General features: G+C 37.0%; 1 protein-coding gene across 3 annotated transcripts in view; it reads right to left on the reverse strand.

Moving 5' to 3' along the window:
- The window catches only part of HLTF (helicase like transcription factor), a 71,704-nt gene that overhangs the window by 27,407 nt on the left and 24,270 nt on the right, over positions 1-20,027 (reverse strand). For 2 of the 3 annotated variants that reach the window (XM_047784333.1, XM_047784325.1), the window contains exons 11-15: positions 18,528-18,607; positions 18,398-18,442; positions 16,510-16,599; positions 10,133-10,230; positions 300-443 (exon numbers count right to left, since the gene is read on the reverse strand). In XM_047784333.1, coding sequence (XP_047640289.1) covers positions 300-443; positions 10,133-10,230; positions 16,510-16,599; positions 18,398-18,442; positions 18,528-18,607 — 457 coding nt within the window. The remainder of the gene's footprint in view (positions 1-299; positions 444-10,132; positions 10,231-16,509; positions 16,600-18,397; positions 18,443-18,527; positions 18,608-20,027) is intronic. The other variant, XM_047784341.1, reaches the window with a different exon arrangement.

Here is a 20,027-nt window from a genome sequence, read left to right on the forward strand (position 1 = left end):
ACCACAGCCACACAGGATCCAAGCCATGTCTGCAACCTACACCACAGCTCACAGCAACACCAGCTCTTTAACCCACTAAGCAAGGCCAGGGATCAAACCTGCATTCTCATGGATACTAGTCAGATACATTTCTGCTTAGCCACAATGGGAACTCCCCAATTTCCTATTTATTTCTAATATATTAAATATTTAAAAAGAAAAAAGGGAAAAGTACAAAGTCTGAATTTTAGAACACTTTAGAAACCTGAAGCAATTTCTTAAATTCAACTTCTGAAACCCTTGAGTATCAACATACTTACTCCATAGTCATGAGTTAAAATATTGTATGTAGTCAAAACAATATCCTGTTTTGAAAGCAAGGCTGGGTCTCTAACACGATCAGGACCATAGTAAACATAAAAATTCAAGTGCACATCTGATTTTATATGTTGTCCAAACTGGTCCTAAAAGAAAATGAGAAATATTTTAATAATAAGTAAATTAATGTCAAGTTTAATATGTGTATAAAATGTACTGTTTTGGAGTTCCTGCTGTGGTACAGTGGGTTAAGAATCTGACTGCAGTGGCTCGGGACACTGCAGAGGTGTGGGTTCAACCCCCAGCCCTGCACAGTGGGTTAAAGGATCAGGTGTTGCCACAGTTGTGGTGTAGGTTGCAGCTATTGCTCAGATTCAGCCCCTGGCCCTGGAATTTCCATACACTGTGGGTACAGCCACTAAAACAAACAAACAAACAAAAAAAACTACTGTCACAAATTAAACAACTAAAATTGCATAAAAATCAGTTTCATATAATCCAAACTAAAATAACCATATAATAACAGTGGTAATTATTATTTTGGCAGGGAAATATATATATATGTATATGTGTGTGTGTGTATATATATATATATATACACACACAATAATATACATTATATAAATTTTGCCTGGCCCTACTGCTTCATTTTTACTGTGGATTTTTTTAGGGGGCCACAACCAATGCATGTGGAAGTTCTGGGCTAGGGATCAAACCCAAGTCACAGCAGTGATGACATCAAACTTAACCAATAAGCTACTAGGGAACTCCAGCTGCTTCATTTTCAGAAGGAAAAAGCAACCAAAACTAAAAAAAAGAGTAATCATTTTTTTTTAAATTTAGTATTTTAACAAAAAGAATCTCTAATGCTTCCACTTAGTGACTTAATAATATCAAAATTAAACAGTAAAAAACAGTAAGCAATATTTTCATAAATGTAGGCAGAGACTCAAACACTTGAATCTTATCTACTTTCATTTATTTATAACAGGCCTACTATTTCCCAGGTATCAACCAGAAAGGTGGTACAGCTAAAAAGAAAAATAAGACCTGGTACCTGCCCTCCTTGAGAACAAAATCAGTTTAAAAAACTTGAAAACAACAGATCTGGGAGATTCTGAGCAGAAATAAATATCATGATTAAATTGGAGGCAGAACATTCTAGGAACACACAGCTGCGAAAATATTAAGTGAAAGATGAAGACCTAAACTAGAATGGCAGAGGTAAGAATAGACTGGAAAGAACTGGTATGAAAGAAAGGGGCTAATGGGACTTGAGGACTAATTAAATATAGGATGTGATGAGAAGGGAGAAGACAAGAGAAGCCTCTGATACTTAAAATAACTGTCTAGAGGAAGTATTTGATAAAGATATAGGGAAGGTTTTAAAAAGAAGGAGAAAGCAGGCATAAAGATGTGAAAGAAATAATAAATATTATTATTTTAGACATTTACAATTTTTGGCCACTAGAGAATATCTGACTAGAGAAGTATACTACAAAAATTTAAATACTGGCCTGTAATGCAAGTGTAAATATGGACTTGAAAGTTATCAGTAGACAATATATGAAGCTATAAAAATGAGTAAGATTTTCTAAGGAGAACAAATACAGTGAGAAAAGGGGGTAGGGGAAGAAAATACAGAACAGCAAAATTTAAAGAGCATGTTTATCATCTATTGGGAGGTAAGACATGTCTGAGATATGACTTAAAATATTTCAGGAGTTCCCACTGTGCTGTAAAGGGATTGGCAACATCTCTGGAGCACTGAGACACAGGTTTGATCCCCCGCCTAACACAATGGATTGGGGATCTGGCATTGCTGCAGCTATGGCATAGATTGCAATTGTGGCTCAGCTCTGATCCCTGGCTCAGGAATTCCATAAGTCACAGGGTGGCCAAAAATGAAAGAAAAAAAAAATTCCAGCAAAGAAAAAAAAAAAAACAAATGCGGTGAACTTCTAGATGCCTAAATGGACATCTCACTGCAAATTTTTATAATACTAAAAAAAAAAAAAAAAATGCTTTAAGGGAAAAAAGGACAGACTCTAGGAAGCGTGGAAGAAAAACAAAGAAAAACAATGGTCAGAAAGTTGGGATAGCAAAAAAAAATCTTGGCCAAGGGATCAAAGAAAATACCAAAGTTTGAAGAATGAATGTAAGATTGATTTTTTTTTAATATGGAATTTATGTTCATTCCCCCTCTTCACCAAAAAGATTAAAGATGATTTACAAAATAAGACGTGATTAAAAGGAAACAAAGTCAGGGCAGAGGAAAAGAAAAAAGGAACACACTGGACATGGCAACAATGAAGTCATGGAAGGCCTTCACAAAGAGAGTTTCCATGGAGGGTGGGAGCAAAAACTGGATTTACTGTGGGCAAGAGAGAGAGTAAAATCTAAAACAGTAAAGGCAAAAATTCAGAAAAGAGAGGATAAAACATGAAAGAGTATAGGTGAAAATGCAGAGAATTTTATCAAGAATTCTGGTGGGAAAAGAAAGGAGAAAGAAAACAATGTGAGATAAATTAATCAACAGGTTGCCTTGAAATGTAAACAGTGTATTTGTGGAAAGATTAGACTTGATACAGGAGAAAATTAAATCTTCTGGAGAAAGAGAACTATAATTTCTAATCACTATGCTAGGTTTTGTGTATGTGTCTGTTTGTGTCAATGAAATAGGTGTTATTTCACTTTCCATTGGGAGTATAAATAATCAGTCTAAATATCCAGAAAAATTATGTGGTGGAAGTGGAATTTACTCCTTTATCGGGATTATTTCCCATGTTTGAGGACAAAGAAGGGGAGATAAGATAGTTCTGGCCTGCTTATTAGGGTACCAGGTTATGTGACTTGGGGGCATGGAAGAGGGCAGCTTGTTGACTGCAACATTCTAATTCTTACATCTATATGTTCGAATATCACTCATTCCTTTAAAAATCAGTTTTTCTATAACTTCAGTAGGTACGATTTTGCTTTGCTTTCTGAAATTTATATATTACCTAAACTTTGTTGTTATCCAAATATAAAATTATAATGAAATACTGATTACATATTTTAAAAATACACATTGTAGTTCCTATTGTGGCTCACTAGGTTAAGAACCTGACATAGTGTCTCTGAGGATGGAGGTTAGATCCCTGGCCTAAGGGGGTTAAGGATCTGTGTAGGGATCTGCAAAGGTCACAGATGTGGCCTGAATCCAGTGTTGCTGTGGTATAGGCCACACAGAATATCTACTGAACCTGGCAGAAGACTTCAGATTTCCAAAAAGGCAAGAAACCCTCCACATAACTTGGTAGAACAAAAGGAAGAAAACAGAGAGAGAGAAAGAGAAAAAAGAATCAGGGCAGGACCAGCACTCCTGAGAGGGAGATATGAAAGAAGAAAGGAATCTGCATCTTGTGAGGACACCTGACTGGGAGATCATCCAGGACAGAAGGAGAACCTCAAAAAGCCTCAGAGAAAACCAGCCACACTTAAGAGAACTACACAGATCATCAATACCACGGCCCGGGACACCAGAGTCTAAGACACTCTGCTGGGGGCTGGGTGCTGAGACTCGGACTCTGGAAGTCAGTTCTGGGAGAGGACTAGGGTTGGCTGTGTGGAAAGAGCTTGAGGGGCTAGGGAGCAGTGTGCCAACGGCTGGGGAGCAGAGTGCCTGAGCCAAGAGAGTATGGGAGCAGGCCTAGGCCTGCAGGAGAAGCAAGGAACCTTTGTTTGGGAAGAAAAGAGAAGAAGAGACAGGACCACCATAGGAACATTTTTCTCTGTGCATGTGCAGGCTCTCAAGCAGAAGGGCACCTCTTATGAGGGTTATGCGGGTTGGTGCAAACCACTGCAGCCATCTCAGAACTTTCCAATACTAAAGGTGCCATGAACAGGCACTGCCTGCAACCCCAGTCACCTCAGGGGTCCCCAATGAGGAAGGCCCTGCAACTGAGTGCTACCTGTTGCCCTCACTCCCATAGGAACACACACATGTGCCCCGCCAAAGGCTCTGGGCACCACCTCCACCTCCTTGAGGGTAACTGCCACTGCCCAGGGCCTAGTAACCAGGCAGTGGCTACAGGCCCTGGCCACTGCCCCATCTCCCTGGAAGCATGCCCACACCATACACTGAAACACCTTTTATTAAGGAGATAACAGCCAGCACACGTTGAGGAAAGAAACAGCAAGCATCCAAAGTAAAAGTAGGCCTCACACCAAAAAAAAAAAAAAAGCCCTCACAAACTCCCGTATATAAATAGTCCTCCAAGACTACAGCAGATAATTGTTTTCCCTAAACTCAAAGAATAAGAAAAATGTAAGCATAATGAAGAAGCATAGGAACCATATCCAGGTAAAAAGGACAGAATTCCCCACAAAGAGAAAACAATGTAACAGACCCTCTTCAGTCTAACAGACACCAAATTCAAAAAGGAGGAAATGAAAACACTAAAGAAGGAGTCCCTATTGTGGCTTAGTGGGTTAAGAACCCAACTAGTACACATGAGGATGGGGGTTTGTTCCCTGGTCTTATTCAGTAGGTTAAAGATCCAGTGTTGCCTCAAGCAGCAGCATATGCTGCAGATGCATTTTGAATCTGGCATTGCTCTGGCTGTGGCATGGGCTGACAGCTGCAGCTCTGATTTGACTCCTAGCCTAGGAACTTCCATATGCTGCAGAGGTGGCCCTAAAAATAAAAAAAAAAAAGGGCAAAAAAAAGAAAATACTGAAGGAATTAAGAATAGATATCAATAGTAATGTAGATTACTTTAGAAAGTAACTAGAAACCATGAAGAGCCAAGAAAAATTAGAAAATTCACTTGCAGAGAAACAGGTTGAGGTAAAGGTATTGAAGAGCAGTATGAATAATGCAGAGGAATGAATAAGTGACCTGGAAGACAGAATAATGGAAACAATTCAATCAGGACAGCACTCAGAAAACCAAATAAAAAAAAAAAGAATATGGGCTAATATAAAGCAGACCAATCTACACATAATAGAGATTTCAGAAGGAAGAGAAAAAGAAAAGGGAATTGAAAATATACTTGAAGAAATTATGGCTGAAAACTTTATAAATCTAAAGGAAACAGATATCAAGATGCAAGAAGCACAGAGGGCCCCAAACAAGTTGAACCCAAAGAGACCTACAGCAGGATGTGGATTCAAAGGCAGCATGAGAAAAAACAAAGTTAATTATAAGGGAACCCCTAAAAGGTTATCAGCTGATTTCTCTACAGAAACTTTACAGGCCAGAACAGAGTGGTAAGATATATTCAAAGTTCAAAACTCATATGATCACCTCAACAGATGCAGAAAAAGCATTTGACAAAATCCAACATACCTTAACATAATAAAGCCATTTATGAAAAACCCACAGCCAATATAATAACTCAACAAAGAAAAGCTAAAACCCTTCCCACTAAAATCTGGAACAAGACAAGGATACCCACTCTCACCACTTTTATTCAATGTAGTGTTGGAAGTCCTAGCCACAGCAATCAGACAAACAAAAGAAATAAAGTGTATCCAAACTGAAAGAGGTAAAATTGTCACTTTATGCAGATGACATAATACTATAAATAGAAAACCCTAAAATCTCCAGACAAAAACAAACTACTCAATCTGATCAACAAATTCAGAAACATAGCAGGATACAAGATTAATATTCAGAAATCGACTGCATTTCTGTATACTATCAATGAAATATTAGAAAAGGAATATTAAAAATATCTTAAAATCATACCTCAAAAAAATCTTAAAGAAAATAAGAACAAAAAATAAAATCACGCCCCCAAAAATTAAATACCTAGGAATAAACCTGACCAATGAGGTGAAAGTCTCATATGCTGAGAACCATAAAACGTTAATCAGGGAAATTAAAGAGGATTCAAAGAAATGCAAAGAGATCCTATGCTCTGTTAAGATGGCAATACTACCCAAAGCAATCTATAGACTTAAGGCAATCCCTATCAAATTTACCCATGAAATTTTTCACAGAACTAGAACAAATAATCCAAAAATTTATATGGAACCACAAAAGACCCAAAACTGCCAAAGATATCTTGAGAAACAAAAGCTAAGCAGGAGGCATAATTCTCCCAGACTTGAGACAATGTTACAAAGCTACAGTAAACAAGACAGTGTGGTACTAGAACAAGAACAGACATACAGATCAATGGAAGGAAATAGAGCCCAGAAACTGACTAATTCACCTACAGTCAATTAATCTTCAACAATTAATCTTCAACAAAAGACAGCCTCTTCAGCAAGTGGTGCTGGGAAAACTGGACAGCTTGCATGTAAATCAATGAAACTAGAACACATTCTCACACCATGCACAAAAATAAACTCAAAACGGCTTAAAGACTTAAACATAAGATATGACACCATAAAACTCCTAGAAGAGAATATAGGCAAAACATTCTCTGTTATAAATCATACCAATGTTTTCTTAAGTCAGTCGCTCAAAGCAATACAAATAAAAACAAAAATAAACAAAATGAGACTTAAACTTACAAGCTTTTGCATAGCAAAGGAAACCATAAGAAAAATGAAAAAAACAACCTACAGAATAGGAGAAAGTATTTGCAAACAACACAGTGGACAAGGGCTTAATCTCCAAAACATATGAACAACTCATGCAACTCAACAACAAAAAAACCAGGAGGTCCCATTGTGGCTGAGTAGTAATGAACCAACCATTATCCATGAGGATGCAGGTTCAATCTTCAGCCCTACTCAGTGGGTTAAGGATCCTGCATTGCTGTGGCTGTGGCATAGGCCTGCAGTTACAGCTCCAATTCAACCCCTGGCCTGGGATCTTCCATATGCCACAGGTATAGCCCTAAAAAAAAAGAAAAATCAAACAAACAAACAAAAAAAACCCAACCCAACTAAAAAATGGGCAGAAAGACCTAAACAGACATTTCTCCAAAGAAGACATACAGATGGCCAGCAGGCACTTGAAAAAATGCTCAACATCACTAATTATTAGATAAATGCAAATCAAATCTACAATGAGGTACCACCTCACGCCTATCAGAATGGCTATCATAAATAAGTCTACAAAAACAAAAGCTGGAGAGGGTGTGGAGAAGAGAAAACCCTCCTACACTGTTGGTTGGAATGTAAATTGGTATAAGCACTATATAAAACAGTTTTCTCAGAAAACTAAATGCAGAACTACCATATGATCCAGCAATCCTACTCCTAGGTATATATCCAGACAAAACTACAAATTCAAAAAGATACATGCACCCCTATGTTCACAGCAACATTACTTACAATAGTCAAGACATGGAAACAACATAAATGTCCACAGTTGAATGGATTAAGAAAACGTGGAACACATACACAACGGAATACTACTCAGCCATAAAAAAGAACAAAATAATACCATTTGCAGCAACATGGATGCAACTAAAGATTCTCATACTAAGTGAAGTAAGTCAGAAAGAAGAAGACAAAAACCATATGATATCACATATATGGAATCTATAATATGGCATAAATGAACCTATCTATAGAACAGAAACAGACTCACGGACATGGAGAACATACTAGTGGTTGCCAAGGGGTGGGGGGGGAGTGGGACAGATTGGGAGTTGGGGGTTAGTAAATGCAAAATATTACATTTAGAATGGATAAGCAATGAGGTCCTATTTTATAGCACAGAGAACTATATCCAGTCTCTTGTGATAGAACATGATAGAAGATACTATGAGAAAAAGAATGTATATATATATGAATGAGTGGGTCACTTTTCTGTTCAGCAGAAAATAACACAACATTGTAAAACTATACTTTAAAAATTTTTTTAAGAAAAGCAAGAAAGAAGTTCTCTTGTGGCACAGTGGGTTAAGGATCTGGAGTTGTCACTGCAGTAGCTTGGATTGCTGCTGTAGCACTGATTCAATCTCTAGCCTGAGAATTTCATATGCCATGGGGACAGCCAAAACTAAAACTCATTTTGGACCTAAGAGGAAAAATGACACAAATCAGAAGGTGTAATTAAAAAAAAAAATACAGCACAAATGAACATCTCCTTAGAAAAGAAAATCATGGACTTGGAGAAGAGACTTGTGGCTGCCTGATGGGAGGGGGAGGGAGTGGGAGGGATCGGGAGCTTGGGCTTATCAGACACAACTTAGAATAGATTTACAAGGAGATCCTGCTGAATAGCACTGAGAACTTTGTCTAGATACTCATGTTGCAACAGAAGAAAGGCTGGGGGAAAAATGTAATTGTAATGTATACATGTAAGGATAACCTGACCCCCTTGCTGTACAGTGGGGAAAAAAAAAATACACCAAAAACTTATAATAAAAATATAAGAACCAAAGAAGGAAAGGCTACATAAAAGTAAAGAAGATATGAAAGAGGTCACAGAATTTGACAATTAGACAATAAATACTAGCCTTTTTAAATGAAATTTAGAGAACTGGTGGCAGAAACCAAATTACAATGAGCTAAGGTGTTAGTAAGTAGAAGCACAGAGTAAAATCAAACTCCAAGAGGTATGACAGTGAAGGAAAGAAGAGTAGCAACTTAGAGGTGATACATAATCAACACAACGTATATAAAAATGAAAAAGATCTGAGCCATTGGGGAGACTGAATAACCAGGTAACAGGAAAAAAATAACAGACAAAATGCAAAGGCAGGAGTTCCCATAGAGGCACAGTGGAAACAAATCCGCCTAGAAGCCATGAGGTTGCAGGTTCGATCCCTGGCCTTGTTCAGTGGGTTGAGGATCCAGCATGGCCATGAGCTGTGGTGTAGGTCACAGATGCGGCTCAGATCTGGCATTGCTGTGGCTGTGGCACAGGCCAGCAGGTGTAGCTCCAATTAGACCCCTACCCTGGGAAACCTCCATATGCCATAAGTGAGGTCCCGGAAAGAAAAAAAAAAAATGCAAAGGCAGAAAGAGATAGAGTCTAATGTACAGACTAAGGTATTGCTCTTACAAAGAGCAGACCTCTTCCACCTCTGAGATTAAAAAAGGAAAGGCCAAGAGAATCAGATAATCCTGGAGGTGGCAAGAATGGAAATTCACATCCAGTGGTCTTTATGTTCACAATGCTACCAAAAGAGTCATTATTTCATAACAACATGTAGCATGAAGCTCAAACTGGCAAGGCAGCAGAACCAAGCTGCTCTTTATACATAACACATAAAGAGGTTCCATTCCAGTGCTATGTTTTAGAACAGAAAAGCAATCTGGAAGAAAAAAAAAAAAAGAAGACAACAAAATTTTCTGGTAGGTAGCCTTAAAAGCATAGGCTCTAGAGTCAGAATGTTGGAGACTATATCCTAGCTCCATCATTTACTAGCTAGATGACCTTAGCCAAGTTAATTTCTGTGTTTCAATTTGGTCACCTGGAAAATGAGAATAATACTTTTGAGGATTAAATGAGAAATCTATGAAAATAACTTAAGGAAAAACTGAGCACACAGGAGCTCACTAAATGTTATAAACAGCTATAAAAACAAAAATCATCATCATTAATGGTATTCTCAGAAAAGAGATTCCAACAGTTCATAAATATGGTGTAGTCTTAAATATACATCTTGCCTACCTTGGGGGGGAAGAACTGGAAGAGGCAGAAGTTTACACCAAATCTTATTACAGCAACTGACAATGTTTCTCTCTCTACTATAAACTTTCAAAGAAAAATTACTTCAATTCAGCAAATATAACCCTAATTCACTTAATTATGTGAATTCCAGTATAAAACGCTGACCAAGCATATTTCTTCCCATGAATGATTCTTTAACATAATACTTTTTATAATGTAAGACAAATATAAATTACATCGCATTTTTAAAGGGCTGTGAAAACTTACAATCCAGTTGCTTAACACAGAAAGTGGACAGATGATCAATGTTGTTCTTGGTCTCTCTTCAACATCAGTCTTCTTAGAACCCTCTACTGTAGATGCTCCTAAAAGAATCAATCAGTGACAGACCCATCATTCCTTTTTTTTTTCTCGAATAGAAATGAACTCAATAAAGTGATGATAAAAATGTGCCTCTATGAAATTACAAAGAAATTAAAATGAAGGACTTGTGTTTCTAGCCATAATGAAGTAAGAGGAACTAGATTTTACCTTGCCACTTTATACAACTTAAAACCTAGGTAGGTGATTATATATGGGGGGGGGGAGGTAGAGGACTATGACAGGAGGGGGCACAAGGAGGAAGTTTCAAAAATCTCCTGATACTCATTAGGTTATTCATAGTTTTTAGGGTGAATGGTTTTATGCAATATTCTGAATTTATATTAGAGTTAGTATGATGAACTGCAAGATGACCCCCAACGATATCTGCTTACAACCTTGTATAGTCCCCTCCCACATTCAACCAATGTTGCTCTATGTAACCAATAGGATATAGCAGAAAGGATGGTGTACCACTTCTGAGGTTAAATTCTAGAAGATGCAGCCAGTCTCAGGGGTTCTCTCCCTCTCTCTAGTCGGCTTCTCTCTGATTACACTCTCAAGGGGAAGCCAGCTGCCATGTTGTGAGGACACTCAGGCAGCTCATAGAAAGACACACTACAATTTTATTTTCTACTCCCCTACCAGACAGTATTTACATTATTTCCTATGTATCACTAAAATAATGTGGCAACGAAAAGTATTTTTTCACATCTCCTTGTACATACCTAGAGTTCTTGGTGATTTATCTTTGGCTTCATTATTTTTGGCCTACTTGCTCTCTATGGTAATTTACACTCCCATCTAGCATGTGTTCCTGCTATTGCACAACCTTGCCTATACTCAATACTGATATTTTTAAATATTTATAAACATGATGGGTTAGACGGTATCTCACTATTCCTTTAATTTGTATTTCCCCAATGACTGATGACTGAGTCTGCCTATCTTTCTCTATGTTTACTGGTTATTTGGGTTTCCTTTCCATGGACTATACATTTATGTTGTCAATGTTTATTCTATTTGGATGTCTTTTTCTAATTAATTTGTAAAGGATTCTTTGTATATTCTAGATACTAATCCTTTCTAAGTTACACTTATCACAAATTTTTCTTAGGACTTATCATTCTTCACTATGTTTATAATGACTTTATTTATTTATTTATTTATTTTGGCTGCCCCATGGCACATGGACATCCTGGGCCAGGGATCAGATCTGAGCCGCAGTTGTAACTTATGCCACAGCTATGCCTGGCTGGGGAACAAACCTGCGTCCTGGCAATTCAGAGATGCTGCCAATCCCACTGCACCACAGCAGGAGCTCCTATGGTCCTTTCAATGCATGGAAATTTTATATGCAGACAATTTAATCAAGCTTTTTCTTCCTTTTGTCTTAAATTTAAGAAATCACTACCTACCCAACAAGATATAGCTTCCATCTTCACTAACTGATTTTTATTTCTATTCTGCTTCTCTTCCATAAATATGGTATTTTGGTTCTATTTCATCTATGATTTTTCAAGTTTCTTGTGTTATAGCTATGTGTCTGTAACAGAAAGGAACTTTTTTCCTGTGAATTTAATTCTATCTCAATTAAAAATTTCACTTTCCAGAATTCCCACTGTGGTGCAACGGGATTGACAGTGTCTTAGGAGCACTGGGATACACAGGTTCAATCGGCAGCCCAGCACAATGGATTGGGGATTAGGCGTTGCCACAGCTGCAGCTTAGGTGGAGACTGTGGCTCGGATCTGATTCCTGCTCAGGGAACTCCAAATGCTGCTGCAGGGTGACCCCCCCCCCCCCAAAAAAAAAGAAAGAAAAAAATTACACTTTTCTTGAAATTTCTAAAGTTGAGGTCAAGAGTGATCTAAAACCTGGATTTTTCTATTCATAATTGTCTGATTTTTATTATTTTTTATTTATTTATTTTTTGTCTTTTTTTTTTGCCATTTCTTGGGCCGCTCCTATGGCATATGGGAGTTCCCAGGCTAGGGGTTGAATCGGAGCTGTAGCCACTGGCCTACACCAGAGCCACAGCAACGCGGGATCCGAGCCGCATCTGCGACCTACACCTCAGCTCACGGCAACACTGGATCCTTAACCCACTGAGCAAGGCCAGGGATCAAACCCACAACCTCATGGTTCCTAGTCAGATTTGTTAACCACTGAGCCTCACTGGGAACTCCCACATAAATATCTGATTTTTAGACCAAAGTTAGCTCTCATTATCAGCTCAAATATCACTTTCTTAAATAGGCACCTTCGATCAATCTTTATTTCATAATCCTCCTTTATTTTCTTTAGAGCACTTATTTAATTAAAGTTATGACATATACTTAGGTGCTCCTAGGTTGGGAGCATATATTTACCATTGATTTATATCTTCTTGGATTGATTCCTCAATCATTATGTAGTGACCTTCTCTATCTCTTGTAACAGTCTGTACTTTAAAGTCTATCTCATAAAAGTACTGATACTCCAGCTTTCTTTTCATTTCCATTTGCAGGAAATATGTTTTTCCATCCCCTCAATTTTAGTCTGTCTGTGTACTTCCCTAGATCTGAAGTAAGTCTTTTTTAGGTAGCACATATATGGGTCTTGTTTTTGTATCCATTCAGCTACTCTATATCTTTTGGTTTAAGCATTTAGTCCATTTATATTTAAGGTATTATTGATATGTATGCTCTTACTGCCATTTTGTTAATTGTTTTGGATTTGGTTTTGCAGGTCATTTTTTCCCATCTCTTTGTCTTTTGTTCTCTTGTGATTTGATAGGTACCTTTAGTGTTATGTCTGGACTCCTTTTCTTTTTAGTGTGTATACCTATTATAGATTTTTAGTTTGCAGTTACCATGAGGTTCTGTAGAGCAGTCTAGAATAGATACATACGTGACTGTTTTAAGTTGCTGATTTCTTACATGCATGACTTCCTACCTTTACTGTATATTTGCCTTTACTGGTGAGCTTTTTCATTTTGTAATTTTCTTGTTTCTAGTTGTGACTTTTTCTTTTTTGCCTAGAGAAATTCCTTTAACATTTGTTGTAAAGCTGGTTTGGTGGTATAGAATTCTTTTAGCTTTTGCTTGTTTATAAGATTTTTGGTTCCTCCATCAAATTTAAAGGAGACACATGCTGGAGTATTCTTGGCTGAGAACACTTGTTCCCTTTCATCATTTTAAATATGTCATACCACTCCCTTCTGCCCTAAAGAGTTTCTGCTGAAGAAGCAGCTGGTAGCCTTACAAAAGTTCCCTTGTATATTATTTGTTGCTTTTTCCTTGCTATATTAAATATTCTCTTTACCTTTAACTTCTGTCATTTTAATTACGTCTTGGTGTTTTCCTTTTGGGATCATACTGTAAGGGACCCTCTGCTTTCTGGATTTGGGTGACTGTTTCTTTTCCAAGATTAGAGAAGTTTCCAGCTATTATGTCTCAGGCCCTTTTTCTCTCTTCTCCTCCTGGGACACCATAATGCAAATAGTCGTGGGCTTGATATTATCCCAGAAGTCTCTTAAAATGTCCTCATTTCTTTTCATTCTTTTTTTCTGTTCAGCAGCAGTGATTTTCACAGAGCTAGAGGAATCAGGTTCCCTGACTTCAGACTATAGTACAAAGCCATAGTAATCAAAACAGTATAGTACTAGGAGTCCCCGTTGTGGCTCAGCAGTAATGAACCCAAATAGTATCCATGAGGATTCGGGTCTGATCCCCGACTCTGCTCAGTGGGTTAAAAATCCAGTGTTGCTGTGAACTGTGGTGTAGGTCACAGACGCAGCTTGGATCTGGCGTTGCTGCTGAGGCACAGGCCAGCAGCTGCAATTCCAGTTCAACCCCTAGCCTAGGACTTCCACATGCTGAGGGTGCCACCCTAAAAAGCAAAAAAAAAAAAAAAAATTCACAAAATAGCATAGTACCATCACAAAACAGTCAGATAGATCAGGGGAACAAGACAGAGTCTAGAAATAAACCCACAGACTTATGGTCAATTAATCTATGATAAAGAAGGCTAGACTATACAATAGAGAAAAGACAATCTCTTCAATAAGTGGTTCTGGGACAACTGGACAACTACATATATATTAAGAATGAAATTAGAACATTCACTAATACCACATATGAAAACTCAAAATGGATTAAAGATCTAAATGTAAGGCTGGATGCTATAAAACTCCTAGAGGAAAATATATACAGAACATGTTTCGACATAAATTTCAGCAAATTTTTTTTGGATCTGTCTCCTAAAGAAAGTAAAGGGCATAAAAGCAATAATAAACAAATAGAACCTAATTAAACTTAAAAGCTTTTGGACAGCAAAAGAAAACATTGATAAGATGAAAAGAGAAGCTACTGAATGGGAGAAAATATTTGCAAATGATATGACAGATAAGAGATTATATCCAACATATATAAACAGCTCATACATCAAAAGAATTCAACATCAAAATCACAGATAACCCAATTATGAAATAGGCAGAAGACCTGAACAGATATTTCCAAAGAAATACAGATGAACAAGAAGCACATGAAGAGATGCTCAATATCATTAATCATAAGGGAAATGCAAATCAAAATCACCATGAGATATCACCTTACACCTCTCAGAATGGTTAACATTCTGACAAATACTGGTGAGGATGTGAAGGAAAGGGAAACCCTCCTACACTGTTAGTGGGAATGTAAACTGGTGTAGCCACTGTGGAAAACAATATGAACATTTCTCAAAAAACTAAAAATACAACTACCACGTGACCCAGCAATTCCATTCTTGAATATATATCTGAAGACCAAAAAACACTCATTTGAAAAGATGTATGCACCCCAATGTTCAGGGCATTATTTACAACAGCCAAGATATGGAAGCAATCTAAGTGTCCATCAACAGATGAATGCATAAAGAATATGTATACACACACACATATAATGGAATATTATATATATTACATACATAACAGTATACGCACACACACACATATGTATATAATGGAATATTACACAGCCTTTAAAAAGAGATGAAATTTTGCCATTTGCAGCAACATGGATGACTTGGAGGGTATTATGCTAAGTGAAATAAGTCAAAGAAAACAAATACTGTATGATATGTATATGTGTAATCTAAAAAATACAACAAACTAGGGAATATAACAAAAAAGAAAAAGGCTCACAGATATAGAAAACAAACTAGTGGTTACCAATGAAGAAAGGAAGAAGTGAGGGGCAATATAGGAATAAGAAAGCAGAGGTACAAACTATTAAGTATAAAATAAGCAACAAGGATATACTGTACAATCCAAGGAATATCACAAATATTTTATAAAACCATAAGTGGAGTATAACCTTTAAAAATTGTGAATCACTATACTGTACACCTATAACTTATATAATACTGTTCAGCAACTATACTTCAATTAAAAAATGTTTTAAATTATGTGTTTATGTTTCCCTCCCACCCACCCCCCCACAGCACTAGATAAGTTCCATGAAAAGTCTTTGGTTTGCTATATCCTCAACATGTAAAACAGGAACTAAGATAAAGAAATACAGTAACTTGTTACAGATCACCTTAACCACAGTCTCTTTCCATCTGAAATATTCAGAATCTTAAGCACTGTCATTTTCCTATGAATTACAAAATATAAAGTTATAATGGGGGAGTTCCCGACATGGCTCAGTGGTTAATGAATCTGACTAGGAACCATGAGATTGCAGGTTCGATCCCTGGCCTCTCTCAGTGGGTTAAGGATCTGGCGTTGCCGTGATCTGTGGTGTAGGTCACAAACGCGGCTCAGATCCCACGTTGATGTGGCTCTGGTATAGGCCGGCAGATATAGCTCCAACTAGACCCCTAGCCTGGGAACCTCCAGATGCCATGAGTGTGGCCCTTAGAAAAGACAAAAAAAAAATTTATAATGAAGATCACTGACATTTTTAATTGAAAATTAAATTCTTATACCAAGAATTAAAATTGTATTATAATTCTAATTAATCCAAATGAAATTAAGTTTTAAAGTAGCCATAAATTGTTCTATGCCTTTACTAGGAAAAACATCTCTGCTACACAAACAAGTAATAGTCCCCCTTCCCATCATATTTTTCACCAAACTAAAACATACAGAATAGGAAAATACATCAAAGTGCACTTTTAAAAATGAGATTTTTTTTCTTTTCACTACTTAAATTTCTTTTAATATGGTTTTATAACTTTTGTCATTAAAATCTTTTTCTTTGAAAAATACAAAAAACAAACCAAACAAAAGCTAAAAATCCAGAAGATTTACTAACCCTTCTTCAACATTTTCTTTTTCATTGTAGGGGTAGATGAAGTAAGTGCACATGCAAACTCTGCATCTTCTTTAACCTTAGACGATCCTGCTGAGGTAAAAACCAGAGAATCATTAAGATAGTTAAAAACTAATTCTCTCCTGTACTTAGGTACAGGTACTTTCAAAGGACAGGAAATATAATACCACTTCCAAACTCTCTTAAGAGCTTATATTATTAAATAAAAATAAAATATCTAGTAACCAAATTGCCTCTTCTAAGTGTATTCTTCTAGCTCAGAGAAGAAAGGCAAAAAATGTAGTCATTTATGATAAATTGTTGCTTCTCTTGAGGAAGAGAAGTAAAAATAGAAGCAGCCATATGCAGAGTGACTCAGCTCCCAGGTGGAAGGAGAATTTTCAGTGAAACAGGTGATTAACATTTAATGAAAAGGCTGCCAAATTTTCAGATCAGTCAATGGTGATGAGTTACTTTCCAAAAGTAATACAATTTCTTACTAAGAATATAATATGATCTGGAGTTCCTGTTGTGGCACAGTGGTTAATGAATTCGACTAGGAACCATGAGGTTGCAGGTTCGGTCCCTGGCCTTGCTCAGGGGGTTGAGGACCCAGCATTGCCATGAGCTGTGGTGTAGGTTGCAGACGCAGCTCGGATCCTGTGCTGCTGTGGCTCTGGCGTAGGCCGGCGGCTGCGGCTCCAATCAGACCCCTAGCCTGGGAACCTCCATATGCCACAGAAACAGCCCTAGAAAAGGCAAAAAGATAAGAAAAAAAAAGTCTACAAACAATAAGTGCTGGAGAGGGTGTGGAGAAAAAGGAACACTAGTACACTGCTGGTGGATTGTAAATTGGTGCAACCACTGTGGAAAGCAGTATGGAGATTCCTCAGAAAACTAAACATAGAACTACCATTTGACCCAGCAATCCCACTCCTGGGCATCTATCCAGAGAAAACCACGACTCACAAAGACACATGTACTCCAATGTTTATTGCGGCACTATTTGCAATAGCCAAGACATGGAAACAACCTAAATGTCCATCGACAGAGGAGTGGATCCAGAAGAAGTGGTACATATACACAATGGAATATTACTCAGCCATTAAAAAGAACGAAATACCAGCATTTTTTGCAACATGGATGGACCTAGAAACAATCATACTAAGTGAAGTCAGCCATACAATGAGACACCAACATCCAATGCTTTCACTGACATGTGGAATCTGAAAAAAGGACAGATTGAACTTCTTTGCAGAACAGATGCTGACTCACAGACATTGAAAAACTTATGGTCTCTGGAGGAGACAATTTGGGGGGTAGGGGGATATACCTGGGCTGTGGGATGGAAATCCTGTGAAATCAGATTGTTATGATCATTATACAACCACAGATGTGATAAATTCATTTGAGTAATAAAAAAAAATGGAAAAAAAGGAATATAATATGATCTGATTAAGAGGAAAAGAAAATAAAGTGTATGTTTTAAAGATAAAGGAAAAAAGTAAAGATACTCACTGAATACTTGTAAATTTGTCTAATGCTCACAATAATAATAGTACTACAATGCTAACAAGGCACTCTCACCCTACTTTTGTAACTATAATTCATACTTATATGAAAAAGGCTTTATTAAAGTCATTTTATAAATAGTAATTTTGTTTAAAGTTGGTTTAAATATTTTCTCTTAGGTTTTAATTTGCACCTATTCCTTCAATTTGCCTCATTCATTGAACACCCTTGGTAAACTCCATAATAGTTCAAATGTAAAAAGCAGTCCAATTCAAGACCTATTACTAAAGAATTCCAAGCTAGACAGATACAAATCAATAAGGTTTTATTTTAAAAATCTCCAAGTGTAGATTAGAGATATTGAGAGATATATACATACCTCTGACTCTGATTTTAGTCTCTGATTGTGTATTTTTCAGTTTGCCTAAAAACAAAACCAAATATAAAATGGTCACACTAAGAAGTTAAAATATAGGATACATTATCAAGTCAAACTCATTTCATATTACCTTTCATTTTCTGTGGCAAGTCACTTGTGTCAATGTCCTCTGAATCGCTGCTTTCAGTGTACTGTACAACAGTTTTCCTTCTAAAATTAAGTATACACAAATTTTTAAGCAACCCGAAACAAAAATGGGATATAAAAAATCATGTTTCACAAATGTAGTACAAATGCTTTGACCTTGCCCTTTTATTTTTTGAAAAAATTTCAAGAGAAAATATTTTCATTTGACAAATGAAAGTCAAATTTGCTAAAAGCATTTTCCTTTCACAGATGCATTCACTATACAAAATACAAGTATCACTACTATTAAATTAAATTTGAGGAAGTAAATCATTCTAAATTAGCAATTACTTGACTACTTTAATATCTGATAATTCAATTAAAACACATAAAACTAGAAAAAAACTATTAGACTATCAAAAAAAAAAAAAAACCCTCTCCAATATAATGAAGCAAACAGATTAAGGGACAAAAATATAATTCACAATAAAAATTTTTATAAATTTCATCTAAAACTGGTACAATATGGTGGTTAAGTGCCTAAGAACAATGGACTCTGAACTGAGACTCTATGCCACCATTTATTTGCTATGTGACTTTGGGCAAGTCACCTAATATTCTTCTAAGCTTCAGTTTCCTCACTTGGAAAATAGGAAGAAAGATACAATCCACTTCACAGGATAAAAATGTATTACCATAGGAAGTTCCCACTGTGGCTCAGTGGTAATGAGCCCATCTAGTACCAGTGAGGATGCAGGTTTGACCCCTGGCCTTGCTCAGTGGGTTCAGGATCCGGCACTGCTGTGAGCTGTGGTGAAGGTCACAGACGTGGCTCCTTGGATCCTGTGTTGCTGTGGCTGTGACACAGGCTGGCAGCTGTAGCTCCATTTCAACCTCTAGCCAGGGAACTTCCATATGCCGCAGGTGCAGCCCTAAAAAGGCAAAAAAAAAAAAAAAAGGGTATTACTGTATGCAAAGCCCCTACAATAATGCCTGTTGTACTGTAAGTATCTATGTATCAGTTATACTATGTGTATTGGTCGTTATTGTTAGTTTGTCCCATGTCATTATTATCTCCACACCCTCTATCTGATCTTGCCTACCTACAGTGCTCTGTAACCCACACCCACGGTCAGTTCAGAGTTATAAGATTTGAGATATAGATGAAAGGGAAACATGAGTTCTGGTTTTGTGCTCAGTTCAGAGAGGTATTAAAGAATGAGAAAAATTAACAAAGCTTCAGTTTTGAGATCTCTACAGGTGGAATAGCTATCAGGGACACAGACTTGAAGTCCCACCTGTAGATATTGATGGTGGACAATAAAACACAAAAGCCAATGCTGCAGGAGTGGCCCTAGAAAAAGCAAAAAGACAAAAAACAAAAAACAAACCAAAAAAAAAAACACCCCACAAAAGCCAAGTATTTAGATCTACCCCAGAATATAAATAAAATTTATAAAGTTAACAGATTCAAGAGGCGGTCAGGAGGGCCTTATGCCCTGTA

This window comes from Phacochoerus africanus, chromosome 1 (genome assembly GCF_016906955.1).
Source record: "Phacochoerus africanus isolate WHEZ1 chromosome 1, ROS_Pafr_v1, whole genome shotgun sequence".
Taxonomy (NCBI): Eukaryota; Metazoa; Chordata; class Mammalia; order Artiodactyla; family Suidae; genus Phacochoerus; species Phacochoerus africanus.